The sequence below is a fragment of the Felis catus genome, chromosome A1, assembly GCF_018350175.1.
Source record: "Felis catus isolate Fca126 chromosome A1, F.catus_Fca126_mat1.0, whole genome shotgun sequence".
NCBI lineage: Eukaryota > Metazoa > Chordata > Mammalia > Carnivora > Felidae > Felis > Felis catus.
In genome coordinates, this window is record NC_058368.1 from 5,065,001 (window position 1) to 5,080,022 (window position 15,022).

Sequence of the window (15,022 nt, forward strand, 5' to 3'; positions counted from 1 at the left end):
ATGTCTATTTCTCCAGCTAGATGTTGGGAACTTCATACAGAGCAATACCACAGCTAAGTTGAGCAACGTTCTATCTCTAGCACCTAACACAGTATCTGGAGCATTGGAGCGACCCTGATCAAATAGAAAAAGAAAGTTTCAACTGTTATATCTTATACATGCAAACTTAAAATCTGACCAAACCAGCAATACAGGTGTCACTGCTTATACCTCCCTTACAATGTTTCCTGACTGAATGAAGAGAAAGTTCTACTATAAACTCAATACTTGATGGCATTTTAAAGATATAGTTATCATTCATATGAGTTCTAATATTCTGTTTGCTACTAAAAAAAGTTTTCTTTTTCTCAATACCATTCCTATTAATTTAAAGCATTTTTTAAAACGTTTACTTAAGAGAGCAAGCAGGGTAGGGGCAGAGAGAGAAGAGACAGAGAATCCCAAGCAGGCTCTGCACTCAGTGAAAAGCCCAACACAGGGCTCAAACTCATGAACCGTGAGATGATGACCTAAGCCAAAATCAAGAGACCGACAGTTAACCGACTTAGCCACCCAGGCACCCCTACTTTAAAATATTTACAGAAAAGTTTTCTGGAAAATAAAAGATCTCAAGAGTTATAGCAGATTCCTAAATGATAGAACTCAATCATGACAAGAAATAAATTCATCCCAAATTAATCTAAAACTTTAATGTAAGTTCCAATAAATAATTCCAAATGGCTTTTTGCCTTTTTCTGTGGTAGGGTAAGAGATGGCTGGTTATTTATATATCATATATATGTACTATATAATTATAAAATTAAATGCTAGTATTATTAATCACTAATTATATATTTTTTCTAAAGTTCACACGCAAGATTAAATCTGTAATATAATCAAGACAAGCTTAAAAAAGACTAATGAGGAAAGAATTTGCTCTACAGACATTAAAAGTGTAGGGGCGCCTGGGTGGCGCAGTCGGTTAAGTGTCCGACTTCAGCCAGGTCACGATCTCGCGGTCCGTGAGTTCGAGCCCCGCGTCGGGCTCTGGGCTGATGGCTCAGAGCCTGGAGCCTGTTTCCGATTCTGTGTCTCCCTCTCTCTCTGCCCCTTCCCCGTTCATGCTCTGTCTCTCTCTGTCCCAAAAATAAATAAACGTTGAAAAAAAAAAATTTAAAAAAAAGTATACATCACACAAATATTTAACACACACTACACATGTACGGCTCACACTTGTGGCTAACATTTAGCACTGTTAACATTGATATTAGCAGGCCTGTGCCAAGTTACTCAAAATGGTCTAATACTAACATCTAAATAGAGAACAAGAGACAACAGCTACTGTAATAATATGTCACTATCGCGATTCTAATTATGACCCAAAATTATTTGCAAGAAAATGCTGCAGAGACCGGCTCTGCCACTAACTAGTGACATGACCTTGAAAGAAAAATCATCTGTAAAATGAGAAAAAAGATAAAAAGTTGGTAAGTCTCTAGATCTAAAATGTTCATTTCTGTGGATCTACTATACGAAACAGATTTCATTCAGGAGAGACATATGGGAATATACTGATAAGAAGGCATTTTAAAGACAATAATAGGAGAGGACAACACCGATATCTTCTCACTGCCCCAAAACTATGTTCTCAACATCCGCAAGAAGAGGTCTAGGGGAAACTTGCACATGTATCGCGAGGAGATGCGTAACATACTGAGAAGGTATTAGGAGAGACGGACAAAGGAGGCGTAGATAGAGTGGGTGGTAGCATGACTAAGGATTTTACAAGGCCCTCCTGGCAGCTCCCGGGCCAACACTGCGTGGGGAGGAGGTCCAGTGCCTCTTGGGAACACAACTTCTCCGAGATCAACATCTCAGGGAAGTATCTTGACTTACTGACTGCAATCAGTTATCAACTGGATGGCCTTCCTGGGAAAATCAAGAGTACAATCAAAGAGAGATTGTATTAAAAAGCTAGAGTCAATCAAGGAATGTGCTACTGGTACAGTGGAAGCAATATATCAAAAGAACAGGACAGGGAGCCTAAAAGCAGGCCCTCCCTTTATCTATCACAGTTGATAGTACACATTAATGCAACGAAACCGTCAGTAAATGGTGCCAGTATCCATATGAAAAGAACATGAAAATGAATCCCTAAGTCATATCGCCCACCAAAATATTTCCCAGATATATTAACAACTTATACTTGAAACACAAAATGTAAGTTTTTAGAAAAAAAAAAAAAATAGAATCCCTTAAGTCACAAGACAGCATAAACCATAAAAGAAACAATGAAAATCTAATACATTAAAATTTCAAACTTTAGTTGCAAGACGTATACACATACAAGACAAGCCACACACTGGGAGAAGTTATCCACGACACATACACCTGACAAAACATTAAAAACCAAAATTCTTATAAAGCCAGTAAAAGGATAAACAGCCCAACAGAAAAAGAAAAGGAAACCTAAAGGCCAAAATATCTGAAAGGACAACTTTCTCATAATCAGTAAATTAAAATCACAATTGCACATCCACCAGAGAGGCAAACATTGTAAAGCTGACAATGTCAATGTGGCTGATGAGGGCGGACCATGAGTCACACTCTACTGAGAATATTCTGAAACAACTATTTTGGAGAGGTGCCACACTTAGCGAAGGAAAATATAAACTTATCTTAGACCCAGTAATTTTACTCTCAGCCAGATACCTCCGAGACACTCTGGCACATATACAGGAAGAAATATATATAAAATATCCATTACTGTACTGTTTGATCTATAATCAATCAACTTAAAAAACACTGTAATTGCAATTTGGTATAAAAATACCACGGAATAGGCCATTTGATCTATTAAACATGGGCATGTATTATTTACGTTTTTAAAAATTAAAAGGAACAAGTAGGTATTTTATAATTATTTATGCAGATAAAAAGAGCCTTGCTATATTCTATAAAAAATTTCCACATTCCACATGGTATCTTTGTTTTATTAGGAAGGAGGGTAGAGAATAGGTTGTTGAATTTTGTTGAAAATAGGTAACCAAGGATTAAATTATTTGTACATGACCAAAATAAAACACAGCTATAGGCCAAGTCCATTATTATAAGTATGGTAAGCAGCACAGCAGATGTCCTTCTTACCCAGGTTTCTTTCTGATGAGAGTCTATAAATAATAGATGTGTGGCTGTAAGATAGAGTGTTCCTGTTAGTGACTTGTTGCTGGTACTGAATCGGTCAAGTAATTTCACTTGCTCAACCTAAAAAAAAAAAAAAAAGATGTTATCTCTCATTTCACAAGTAACACAAATTCTTTGTTATCCCAGGATTTAAATGATCAGCTCCAATTTTTTTTCCTCCTTCTGTTCAAACACACGAGTTTATTTAATGTTGAACATTAAATTTCACGTATCTCGGGGAACAGGTACACCATCAGTAACCTGGGTACTTTTTAGAGTTAAAATTATAACCGATACAGAAACTCCGTAAAAAAATATTAACACAGATACTAAGTGGAACAGAAAGGAAGCATGTGGTATAAACAGAAACAGTTTTCATATCCAAGAGTCCGTAAATTTTAGGTTGGCGAATTAGGTAATAAATACAAAAGGTCATTTACCTAGGGTCATGGAGGTAAACTACCAGAAAAATGAAATCAGGAAACAGTTAAATGGTTGCAAACTCCAACTGAATTTCTCTATTCTCTTCACCACTCCACCCAGGACCATGTTTTGTAGCCACCCCTGTGCTTTTCCTCACACCGTTCTCCCTTTCTAAGACAGTATCTTCTGCTTAGCTAAGTGCTAAGCACTCTTCGAGGCTCACTGATGCCCAGTCTCTTAACCCGAGTCCTTCTCAGAAAATTGATTAATGTCTCAGCTTTGTAGTTCCTCCCGGTTCTGAATGCCCCATCACGGATTATGTCACCCGCTGCTTCCGTGTTGTCTAGTGGATGAGGCAGTGAGGTACGTAGTAGTTCTTTATTAATAGTAAACACCCACACATGCCCTGTGCGCACGCGCACACGCAGGGTTGCCATTGGGGAATGGGGTTAGAGTTGGCGGGAATGTGCAGGATGCTACTGTTTTGAAAACACAGTATTTATGGCTGTGCCTACTCATGGGGACGGGAAAAAAGTAAAACAACCATAACCAAGTTAAAATTTTGATCGGCAGCTATAAGAGTAGGCTGTGGATAATTCTTTAACTTGTGTGTCTTCAAAACCAGATTACTAACAGTTATCTCATTAATTCTGTACTTTTCCCATACATACTTTGTTCCTTACTAAAACTGAAGAAACAAATGCCCCCCATTATGAAATTATGATCTTCAGTGTAATAACTACCATGTAAAACACTAATTAGCTTCCCCCAAAGAAACTTCCTTCCAGGGTTTTGCACTCATAACAGTTGCTGTCCAAATAAGTCAAAATTTAAATGTAAAAATAAAGCACCTGTTTTTGACAGAAAATTTTATTTGCAAGATTAAGGCAATGAATTGAGTTTTAAGTCTTTCTTCTGGAAACTTATAGAGATATGATCTAATTTATATGGCTGAGTTCTCACAGTTGATTTGACAGGCAAAAACTGCCAGATCATCATACTCCTTGTCCTTTATAAAAGACAACAGGAAAACCTCCTTCTTATAAACCCGTATGAAGATTTCTCTTGGAGATCAGATTTGTTTAGGACCACTCCTTCCTTAGATAAAATTCTAACTTCATTATGCAACACACTTTGAATCCACACTTAAATTTAAACACTTGTAAAACAATGGGTCAATTACTGTTTACCCCTCTTCCACCGTGCTGGACTTGGCTGTAAGGGCACTGCGGCCAACCAACAGCAATGACCCCAGTACAAAATCTCACCTGCCGCATCTCTGAAGCAATGAAAGCGAAGTGCCAATGGCACTGAAGAAAAGAGAACTGATGAATATACTTGGAAATAAAGGTGACTGTAAAGTGTCGACACTACTCAAGCAAACAATTTGTGCCACTTCACACGCTACTCAGAAAAGATTTAAAAAAAAAAAAAAAAGATATTGGCAAGTAGTTTAAAGGGAGTAGGGGCTGATGTTGTTATTACCGTTTATTTAAATGAACAGTAAGTTCTTTTTTAAGTCCACGTGAAGAGTTTTAATCTGTGGATTTTTAAAAGGTCGTAAGTATTTCTTGTTATGCTCCAATCATAAGCTGTAATAATTTCTTGACAAGGCACAAATTCTCTACGCACAATTATCCACATGCAAAACAATCACACCACTTTTCATTTGAATGTTAACCCTCTTCCCTCCATCCCCTACCTGGGGCTCTCGTCCACTGTCATTGGGTTAGCCTATACGTTAATGATTCCCCAAACTAAATGCCAACTCTGAGCTCTCCTGACTTTACACCGTCTGTTATACATATAATAACAATAATTCCTGACATAGTACTGAGGTCTTATTATGTGGCCAGTACTATGATAAGTGCTTCACATACATCATTTCTTTTCACAATTCCTATGCGGTAAGTACTATTAGTGTCTGTACAAAAAATGAGACTTAGAGAAGTTAAATGTCCCAACACCACACAGCAAGTAACGGCTAGTAAGCGGAACAGCACTGAACAGGAATAGTCTGATTCCTGAAGCAGGACACCTTCCCACCATGCTAAACTGCTCTACTTGAGTGTCTAAAGAGTTATGTTAAGCATGTGAAGATGAAACTGATTTTCCCTCGCCCCTCACAAATAGGTTCCCAATCCTGTATTTCTGAACTGAGTGAATATTAACCCGTCCTCATCCAGTCACCCACATTAGAAATCTGGGACTCATCCTATGATCCCCAACGTTCAATTAATCACCAATTCCTACCAATTTTATGGCCTACATATTCTAAAAATCTGCACCTTCCACTACTATTAGGGTAGTTCCTACAATATAATGAAATCATCTGTTCACGTGCCCATCTCTCCCACTCAAGCTATAACATACCCCAGGGCAAGAACTCTTATTTTTTTAATAAAGTTTTTTTTTTTTTAATGTTTATTTTGAGAGAGGGATCAAGCACAAGCGGAGGAGGGGCAGAGAAAGAGGGACAGAAGATCCGAAGCAGGTTCTGCGCTGACAGCAGAGAGCCTGATGTGGGGCTTGAACCCATGGACTAGGAGATTACAACTTGAGCCAAAGTCGGACGCTTAACTGTATGAGCCACCCAGGCACCCCAAGAACTGTCTCTTATTTTTGTCTGACTACCTAACAACTAGTATCACATTTGACACAATAAATGTTTGCTAAACGAAAGTGAACAGCCACAGAGAAATTTCTCACGGGGGGGAAAGAGAAGGTGCCCACAATTTACGATGGTCTCTTTTGCTGAAATCATCCAAGAGATTCATTACAAAAAATTTTTCCTTGTAACATTATACTGTCCCTAAGGTCTCTCTGCCACCTTTTCCCTACACAGTAGGTGAACAGTAGACATTCAGGGGTTTACAACTAAATGAACAAACTTAAAATCAGTGGAAAAATTACTAATAGGGTTCAGCTTTTTTTGTTTTTAAATACATGTGTGGACTCTCAGTCTGCTATTCCCACCTCATCACCCAATTAGGACAAAGCCACTCTTCTTCTAGAGCTGCGTAACACTACACAGCTCTTTCAGGCTTGCTGTCTATCAAGATTAGAAATTCAGGTCACAAATACTCTTCCTGGGGCACCTGTGTGGGTCAGTCGGTTGAGTGTCCCACTCTTGATCTCAGCTTAGATCTTGATCTCAGGGTCATGAGTTCAGGCCCAGTGTTGGGCTCCGTGTTGAACGTGGATCCTACTTAAAAACAAACAAACAAAACTCTTCCTAACACTCCAAGCCTATTTCTTGATTCCCCCTAATTTCTATATCCAAAATTATCTGAAACTCCATTTATTAGATCTCTAATTCTGGCTACCTACACACAAGTCCCAAAGCCTACCTGTTCCTCTGAACCATCTCCAAAACTCTACATAAATATAAATCCCAAGCCCCACTGAACTACATTCAGTCATCTCAGAAGATGGAGACCAATATAAATATAAATACATATACATAAATATAAATACATATGTATAAATACATACATATATTCTTTAAACACATATATGTATTTAAAGAATCTGTATTTTTATGAAGCTCACCAGGTCATTTTTACGCAACAGGTATTCCTTCTAACTTTAACTCCAAATTAATGCCTCTTGCTCTTAACTCACATTAGGCTAGGTTCCTTCCCTATCTTTATGCTCTTTTCCCAAATATTTAAGGCCCCATCTCGTGTAGTCCCCCCACTTTTTAAAAGAGCTTCTTATTGGGGCGCCTGGGTGGCGCAGTCGGTTAAGCGTCCGACTTCAGCCAGGTCACGATCTCGCGGTCCATGAGTTCGAGCCCCGCGTCAGGCTCTGGGCTGATGGCTCGGAGCCTGGAGCCTGTTTCTGATTCTGTGTCTCCCTCTCTCTCTGCCCCTCCCCTGTTCATGCTCTGTCTCTCTCTGTCCCAAAAATAAACAAACGTTGAAAAAAAAAAATTAAAAAAAAAATAATAAAAGAGCTTCTTACAACTGTGGCCCCTTAAAATATGTAACTGCATTATGGGCATGTACATACACTCCCCTGCCCTTCCCCCCTCCCCACGCATACATACACATCTTTAAAGAACATAGAAAAAGGGGTACCTGGGTAGCTCAGGTAATGATCTCTCGGTTCATGAGTTTGAGCCCCACGTCAGGCTCTGTGCTGACAGATCAGAGCCTGGAGCCTTCTTCAGATTCTGTGTCTCCCTCTCTCTCTGCACCTCCCCCACTCTCTCTCTTTCACAAAATGAATAAACATTAAAAAAAATTATGAAGAGCATAGGACGAACATGAACATAAATATACATTATAAAGAAAGAGAGTTTACTAAAAAAAAAAAAGAAAAAGAGTTTACTAACTCATTCAACAAAATTTTACCAGCTATCAACTAAAGGTCAATTTGTCTGGGCCTCGTTTTCTTTATCTGCAAAATAAGTACAATAATCTCTCCCTTGAGCGCTGCAGTAAGGTTGGATAGTAAATGTAGGTACTTTACCCCAAGGTTGCTTGAAAAACAGTAAGCAATAAAGTGCTCAAATGTTTGCAAAAATTACTACTGTTATTAAGTTAGTAAGCTGATAAGGTAAGTTGAGCCCTGACAGTCCTCTATATTAAAACGATGTCAAGTCAAATGGAGAAAAGGAGGAAGAGGCACACCGACCCAATATTCTAATGTGTGCTACAGCTGGAAAAAACTATGTTTTCCTAATATAATATTGAAAGCAAAGCTCAACAAAATTTTCTTAACTAATACACAGAAAATACAGAATTCTCAATAGAAGAGACAGAACACAAAAGGGGGGGGGCATAACATTTATTTGATGAAAAAGAAACTCCCGTTAAAATACAGCATCTGTGATGCTATAGATAAAAGGATACAAAGGGAGGATTTTAAGCACCGTAGCCCATGATCGGATACGATTTTTAAGATCTTTCCAAAGGCAACGTGGAGAAAATGTTGAGTAGAGAAGAGATGGGAGGAAGGAAACCAGGTAAGAAGCTAATGAAGTGATCTAAGGGTGCCTGGGAGAGACGTCGTAAGTCCTGGATTAAGCCACAACAGACAGGATAAAGAAGAAGCCCATCGTGAGATAACGAAACTGAGGTGAGGAGGAAGGAGAAGTAGAGAAATAGAGGCTTCTTGAAGATGTTAATCTCGTCAGACCGGTTGCCATTCACTAAGATAAGGTATAAAAAGAAATATAAATCTGAGGGAAGAGAGATTATATATGACTCAATCGAGGATTATTTACCTTAGTAAATGAAAAATTATATTCACATCAGAAAATATAATCGAAAAATCATTACATGACTGCCTCAATATGGCAATCGCTATATGGATGTGACAGATAATAAAATGAACCTGAACGTAAGTCCAAAATGTTTATTTAGTACTTTAGGTTCTGGAGAAACTTTAGGTTCTGAGAAAATTTACTAATTATTCTGTTCTTTGCTGCAGATCCTAAGGTAACTATAAAAAAAAAGAAGGAAATCAGATCTTTTTCTTCGCTAAAATTATCAGCGTACAAATTTCAAACCAGAGACTCAGCCAATTTCTAAACACCAACTGCTGCCTCATATTTCCCTTTTTCACCGAGGAACTAAAAGTACTTCACAGATGTTGCGACAGATCTTTCCCAGTGTTTTCCTGGAAACGTTTTAAGTCAGGTATTTAGGGAACCACAACTCTTTCAATTGACTAGCACTGAGGCCCTACAGAAATAGTGTTAGGATCCTTTAATTATAGGTATTACCACGCGCAAAAAGACAGTGGGGAAGAAGGAAAAGGTTTTGGGAAAAGAATAAACAAAGAAATGGTGCCGGGAGAACAGAACTGGAGAGTATGGTCATTATGGTGAGGATGGGAAACGCCAACACATTACTTTGAGGGCACGTAAGCTGAATTGTTGCCAACTTTGGGCCTGCACTGAAAGGTCCCCTAATGGTCTAAACAGGAAGTTCAAATTTCAGCTGATTACAAAGCTGGAAAGGAAAAACGCAGGGAATCACACATACTCAGAATCACATCTCGAAAATCCAGACACCAAGTGGCCTCTGGGACAAGAAAGGACCAATGGCTACCCTCCAAGTTCTGCATCAAACAGCTGTACTTTACAACTCCCTGACAAAGGTTACTGAAGCAGAAAATGCACTGTCAGGGTTTCTCTGACTTGTCGTGAGCCACCCCTATAGCCAGGCACCCACTGGGACTCTTAGTATCCACACTCCACAGCACTGACGTCTTTCAAAAAGAAAGAGCGTCAAGCTGCCTTGGTGAGGTGGAAGATGAACCTCAAGAGGGCAGTGACTGCCGTCTTTCTTTGTTCGTGTACCCCCAGTTCCTACAACAGCGTCTAGCTGAATAAATCACCAATGAGACCGATTATAAATCCAAGGACACTTTTCAATCCTGTCTTACTTTGCTTTTCTGCAGCATTGGACACAGCTGACTTTTCATGAATGGCTTCCTGTCTCTCAGTAAAAGCAAAGATTTCACATCAGCCTTCAAGGCCTGCCCCTTTGCCCCACTTTTAATCTACTAAAGTGCTCTCTCCTTCACTCACTCTACTCTAGCCACGCTGGTCTTCTTGCTACTTCGTACTAAGCAGGCATGCCCAGCACGGGGTTTCTGCCCTTGTTGTTCCCTCTTCTGGGACTCTCCCAGCCACCCCTTCCCAACCCCTGTCCCTGTGAAGACGGCTTGCCCCCTCATCACTTTCAGGTCTCTACTCAAGTGTCACTATCTCTGTAAAGACTTCCCTAACTACCCTACTTACAACCATCCTCCCCAACCCCACTCTGGCACTCTCCACAGCAGTTATTATCATCTACCATGTTACATATGTGACTTATTAACCTTGTTTACTGTTATGTCTTCCCCAACGAGCAGATGAGTTTTATAACGGCAGGGACTTTTGTCTGATTTACTGACCACCGTTTCCCCAGTGCCTAAAATATACAAGCCTAAAGACAAGGAGAGAGCAGAGGAAGAGGAAGCAAAGAAGGAAATTAGAATAGGGAAAACTGTTCCCTTCCTGTGACTTGCCTCTTCCCGTTTTATCCCTAATACCCTTTCTCTGACTCTTCTCCTGCGTGCCCCTTTGTAAGTATTCTCGGGGCTCTAACCTTCACACTCTTCTCCACAGAGCCTCTACGTGTACTCCTTGCAGAAACTCATCCATAAAAGAAAAAATCAATCATTACCTAAACACTGACAACTCCCAAATCTTCTTCGGGACCACACTTCTCCCCTGACCCTAGACCCTCATAATCGGCCACCTGCTAGACACAACCCGGCCACCTAAGTTCCTCTCCTCCATCCCCTACTTTCCTTCCATTTCTACTCATGCTGACCTACCTCACTATTCAAATCTCTTGATTAGACCATTACTCTGTGGAGAAGAGGAGTGTTATGGTTAAGAGAACAGGACTGGTATCAGAAAGATCTAGATTCGGGGCGCCTGGGTGGCCCAGTCGGTTGAGCGTCTGACTTCGGCTCAGGTCATGATCTCACGGTTTGCGAGTTCAAGCCCCGCGTCAGGCTCTGTGCTGACAGCTCAGGGTCTGGAGCCTGATTGGGATTCTGTGTCTCCCTCTCTCTCTGCCCCTCCCCCACTCACACTGTCTCTCTCTCTCTCTCTCTCTCTCTCTCTCTCTCCTCTTCAAAAATAAATAAATATTTAAAAATTTAAAAAAAAAGAAAGAAAGATCTGGATTCACATTTCTACCTCTTACCTAGTAGAGCTAGCTGTTTGAGTCAGGACAAGATATTTAATCCTCTGCAGGCTGGGTTTTCCCACCTGTCTAATGGGATAATATTAGTGAGTCAAAATGGCATTTTACATGGGGAAAAGCATTCAGGTGCTCCCCACAAACTATTGGTTCTTATTTTTAGTCATTCCCAGTTTTGCATATCTTTCCCCCTGTGTAACTGATAACATGTGTTTGTATACATACGTGTACGATCTTACATTCTAATGACAAAACGGGTAGCTAAGAACAAACTAGGCGTTACTTTTGGAATAATTCACTTGAATCCTAGTGAGTTCAGATTTTCATAGGGCACTCCAATCTTTAGTAAACTCTAGAAAGCAGTCTTCCGTATAGAACTTAGGAAAAACATTCTTCCATTACATTCTGTAAAGTTCCATTCACAAACAGCATGATATCATTCGACATCAACAGATGATGTCAGCCAAAGCACTGGAGCCTGGCAGGGAAAGGAGAAAGACTGTATAAAGAAGTGTGTCTGCTTCTTTCCCATTGTTTCTTGGCAAGACTATCTCATTATGGCAAAATTAGAGCTCAAAGTGATAGGCATAAGCTTGGAAATGGTCTTTCCGAAATTCAAATTCACACCTGACATCTTTAGTGGTACAGTTCGTAAACCAAATGTGACCAAAATAGGATGATATTCCTGAATTTTATAGCTATAAAGCCATTTAATCAGTACTCAGCCTCTGGTTAGTAAGCAATAATAATAATAAAAAACCTCACAATGACACTATATAAAAAAAAATGCCACATATTATTTACTTAAGTCAAAAAGAGATTTGGGGGAAGAAAAAGCTCTTAGAATTACTATTAGATTCATTTCTGATTTAATATTAATACATTTTAACAATTAGATTAAAACTAGAGAAGAAAAAACATTATGTAATCTTTGGAAGTAGACAAGCGTTGGCTTCGATCTTGGCTCTACCCCTCATTAGATAATTGGGCAGATTACTTCAACTCTCCAAGTCTATTCCCTCATCTGTAAAGGTTGATAATGTACCCAACTGGCAAGGTTATTCAAGAAATTAGTGACAATTTTGTATAAAAAATATATTTGTGAAATTGTAAGTACGGTAAAGAAATACCGCACAGTTGGCTCTAGAGACATAGAGTTGCTCAAGAAATGGTCATTATTACTTTCCAAATACAGTGGTCTCAACACAGAACAAGACAATCGTTACGTACGACTACAATCAGTTCTTGATCATAGTGACTAAACTGCTAAATTCAAAACAGCTAAGTAAACTTAAAGCAATTCATTTTTAGTTTTGAAATACAATCATTTTTGCAGTAAATTTACCATGTCCAAGTGAAGGCTACGCATACTAGTATAATAATGCAATAGGCTATGTTCATATCAATCTTTTAAGACTAAGCCATGGGGGCACCTGGGTGGCGCAGTCGGTTGGGCGTCCGACTTCAGCCAGGTCACGATCTCGCGGTCCGTGAGTTCGAGCCCCGCGTCAGGCTCTGGGCTGATGGCTCGGAGCCTGGAGCCTGTTTCGGATTCTGTGTCTCCCTCTCTCTCTGCCCCTCCCCCGTTCATGCTCTGTCTCTCTCTGTCCCAAAAATAAATAAACGTTGAAAAAAAAAAAAAGACTAAGCCACGATTTAAGAAAATATTACAGTAAACACAATGATCAGAATGTAGAACGAGCTCCAAATCTACCGTGCTTACTGCTACATAACCGGTTGTCTGTACGATGCCTGGCACGTAACTGGGACCTGGTAAATGTTTGTTTAATTACAGTCTGTCTATAGCCACTTAAGATTATTCCAGAGTACTGGTGGTCCAATGCTAGAAAAATAATTCAAAGTAATAAAAGAGCACAACTTGAGAAGTAATTTTAATAGAAAATTAAATTTTGCTTCTTAAAAAGTCCTAAGAGGACCTGGCTAAACCATCAGCATAGGCCCACTGTGAAAAGCTACTATATAATATACATTCAGAACTTTGGAACCAGGACAAGAACCTGATCTGATGCATACCTCAGCCCTCTTTTCCACCTCTGCATTTTCTACTAGTTTGGTTATTTACTTAATTAGCCTTCTGTTTTCAAACTTTAAGTACCAGCAACTTGAAGAATTACAGAGTTGCTTTACTATTCTTCTCTTTTAAAAAAAGATTTTTTTTATGGGGCGCCTGGGTGGCTCGGTCGGTTAGGCGTCCGACTTCGGCTCAGGTCATGATCTCACGGCCCCTGAGTTCGAGCCCCGCGTCGGGCTCTGTGCTGACAGCTCGGAGCCTGGAGCCTGTTTCAGATTCTGTGTCTCCCTCTCTCTCTGACCCTCCCCTGTTCATGCTCTATCTCTCTCTGTCTCAAAAATAAATAAACGTTAAAAAAATTTAAAAAAAAAGATTTTTTTGAAAGGCATTAGTTTTTAGCGTCTTCAATTTTACTATAGTATGCGCAGTCAAAAACAAGCTCCAACAAAAATCCGTGACATCTAACAAACATTTTAATGGCACAGACCTCAAACTCTCCATGGAACAAATGAAGATAACGCACGTCTGCTATTTTTCTAAATGAATGGTAACTTTAGGATGTGAGGCAACTGAACAATGGTTTCAGGAAAACACGAAGTCAAGATTCACAGTGGGTCCCTCTTCCCTGTGTTGTTAGGCGCCCAGAGGTCTTCAAATCATGTTACTCCAGTCTTGTCTCGGTTTGTTTTCTCCCTCCCAAGGCTGAAGCTGAACTTAATGGCTGGTAACGTAATTCGGTAACATTCTGATGCTATTCCCTTCAGTTTTAACATTTGTAATGGAATTATAAGAATATTGTGTGTTCTTAAAAGTAAATGCCTTTCGCACCCAAATGTTAAGCATAGGATTTAATAAGCTCAACTAAAAAAGGGTTTCACCGGACACTTTAAAATATGGGATGCCATTTTTTTCTTCTCCGTAACTCCTCTGTTAAACTATTCACACTAAAGACAATGAAGTTTTGAAGCACAGAGACGGAATGCCAAATGTAAACGACTGGAGACCGAGACAAGCAAGTGAGATGGAGCAGAGCGCTGATCGCAGCGTCTCCAAAACTTCCATCAAGAATCTGTGACATGGGACAATTCAACGGGAACAAGGAAAAGCTTACACAGTACCGGAATGCTGCTTTGAGGACCCACCCGTTTTCCGGTCTATGGGCGGCGAATGGCTGAAAGCAGCTGGAGCTAAAACAGCCCCAGTTCTGCCCCCCAAAGAGTGTAGCGCTAGAGGGCGGCGACCCATTTCATGGGACTTAACCCCCAGCAGCCCAAATCATCCAGACCCCGACACCCAGGGCTGAAGCGAGACTGCCACTCCCGTACGTACAGGAGGCCTCCGCACCCACCTCGGCCCAAACTGCCCCTCCCCTCCCAGACTAGGCCCGGGCAGGGCCCTCGGGCCTGGGGCCGGGCCCCCGCGCGGCCGGTCCTTAGCCCCGGTCGGGCCAGCCGAGCTCCCATCGCCTCGTCCCTCTGCCGGCTCAGACCACGGCCAGTGGCGAACAGCTCTCTGCGTCCCACTACCTTGGTCGTACGGATGTGCTCCATTTCGAGGAGACGGCCGCCGGCAGCCAGCCTCACGGGCGTACCATGGAGCGACAGAACCCCGAGCGGACACAACCACCCAGGTCCGGCAGGAACTATCAGGGGGCCAGCGCCGCGGCCCGTCAGCCCGCCCCCTCAGCCCGCCC

At 40.7% G+C, this 15,022-nt stretch overlaps 1 protein-coding gene across 6 annotated transcripts in view; it reads right to left on the reverse strand.

Annotated features, from left to right (window-relative positions):
• MTMR6 (myotubularin related protein 6) overlaps positions 1-15,022 on the reverse strand; it is a 72,519-nt gene extending 57,497 nt beyond the window's left edge. For 4 of the 6 annotated variants that reach the window (XR_006588669.1, XR_006588665.1, XR_002740371.2 and 1 more), the window contains exons 1-2: positions 14,856-15,022; positions 3,127-3,243 (exon numbers count right to left, since the gene is read on the reverse strand). Coding sequence is in view for 2 of the 6 variants with exons in the window: in XM_006927171.5 (XP_006927233.1) it covers positions 3,127-3,243; positions 14,856-14,879 (141 nt within the window). In the remaining 4 variants the exon portion in view is untranslated. The remainder of the gene's footprint in view (positions 1-3,126; positions 3,244-14,855) is intronic. The other 2 variants (XM_006927171.5, XM_003980260.6) reach the window with 2 other exon arrangements.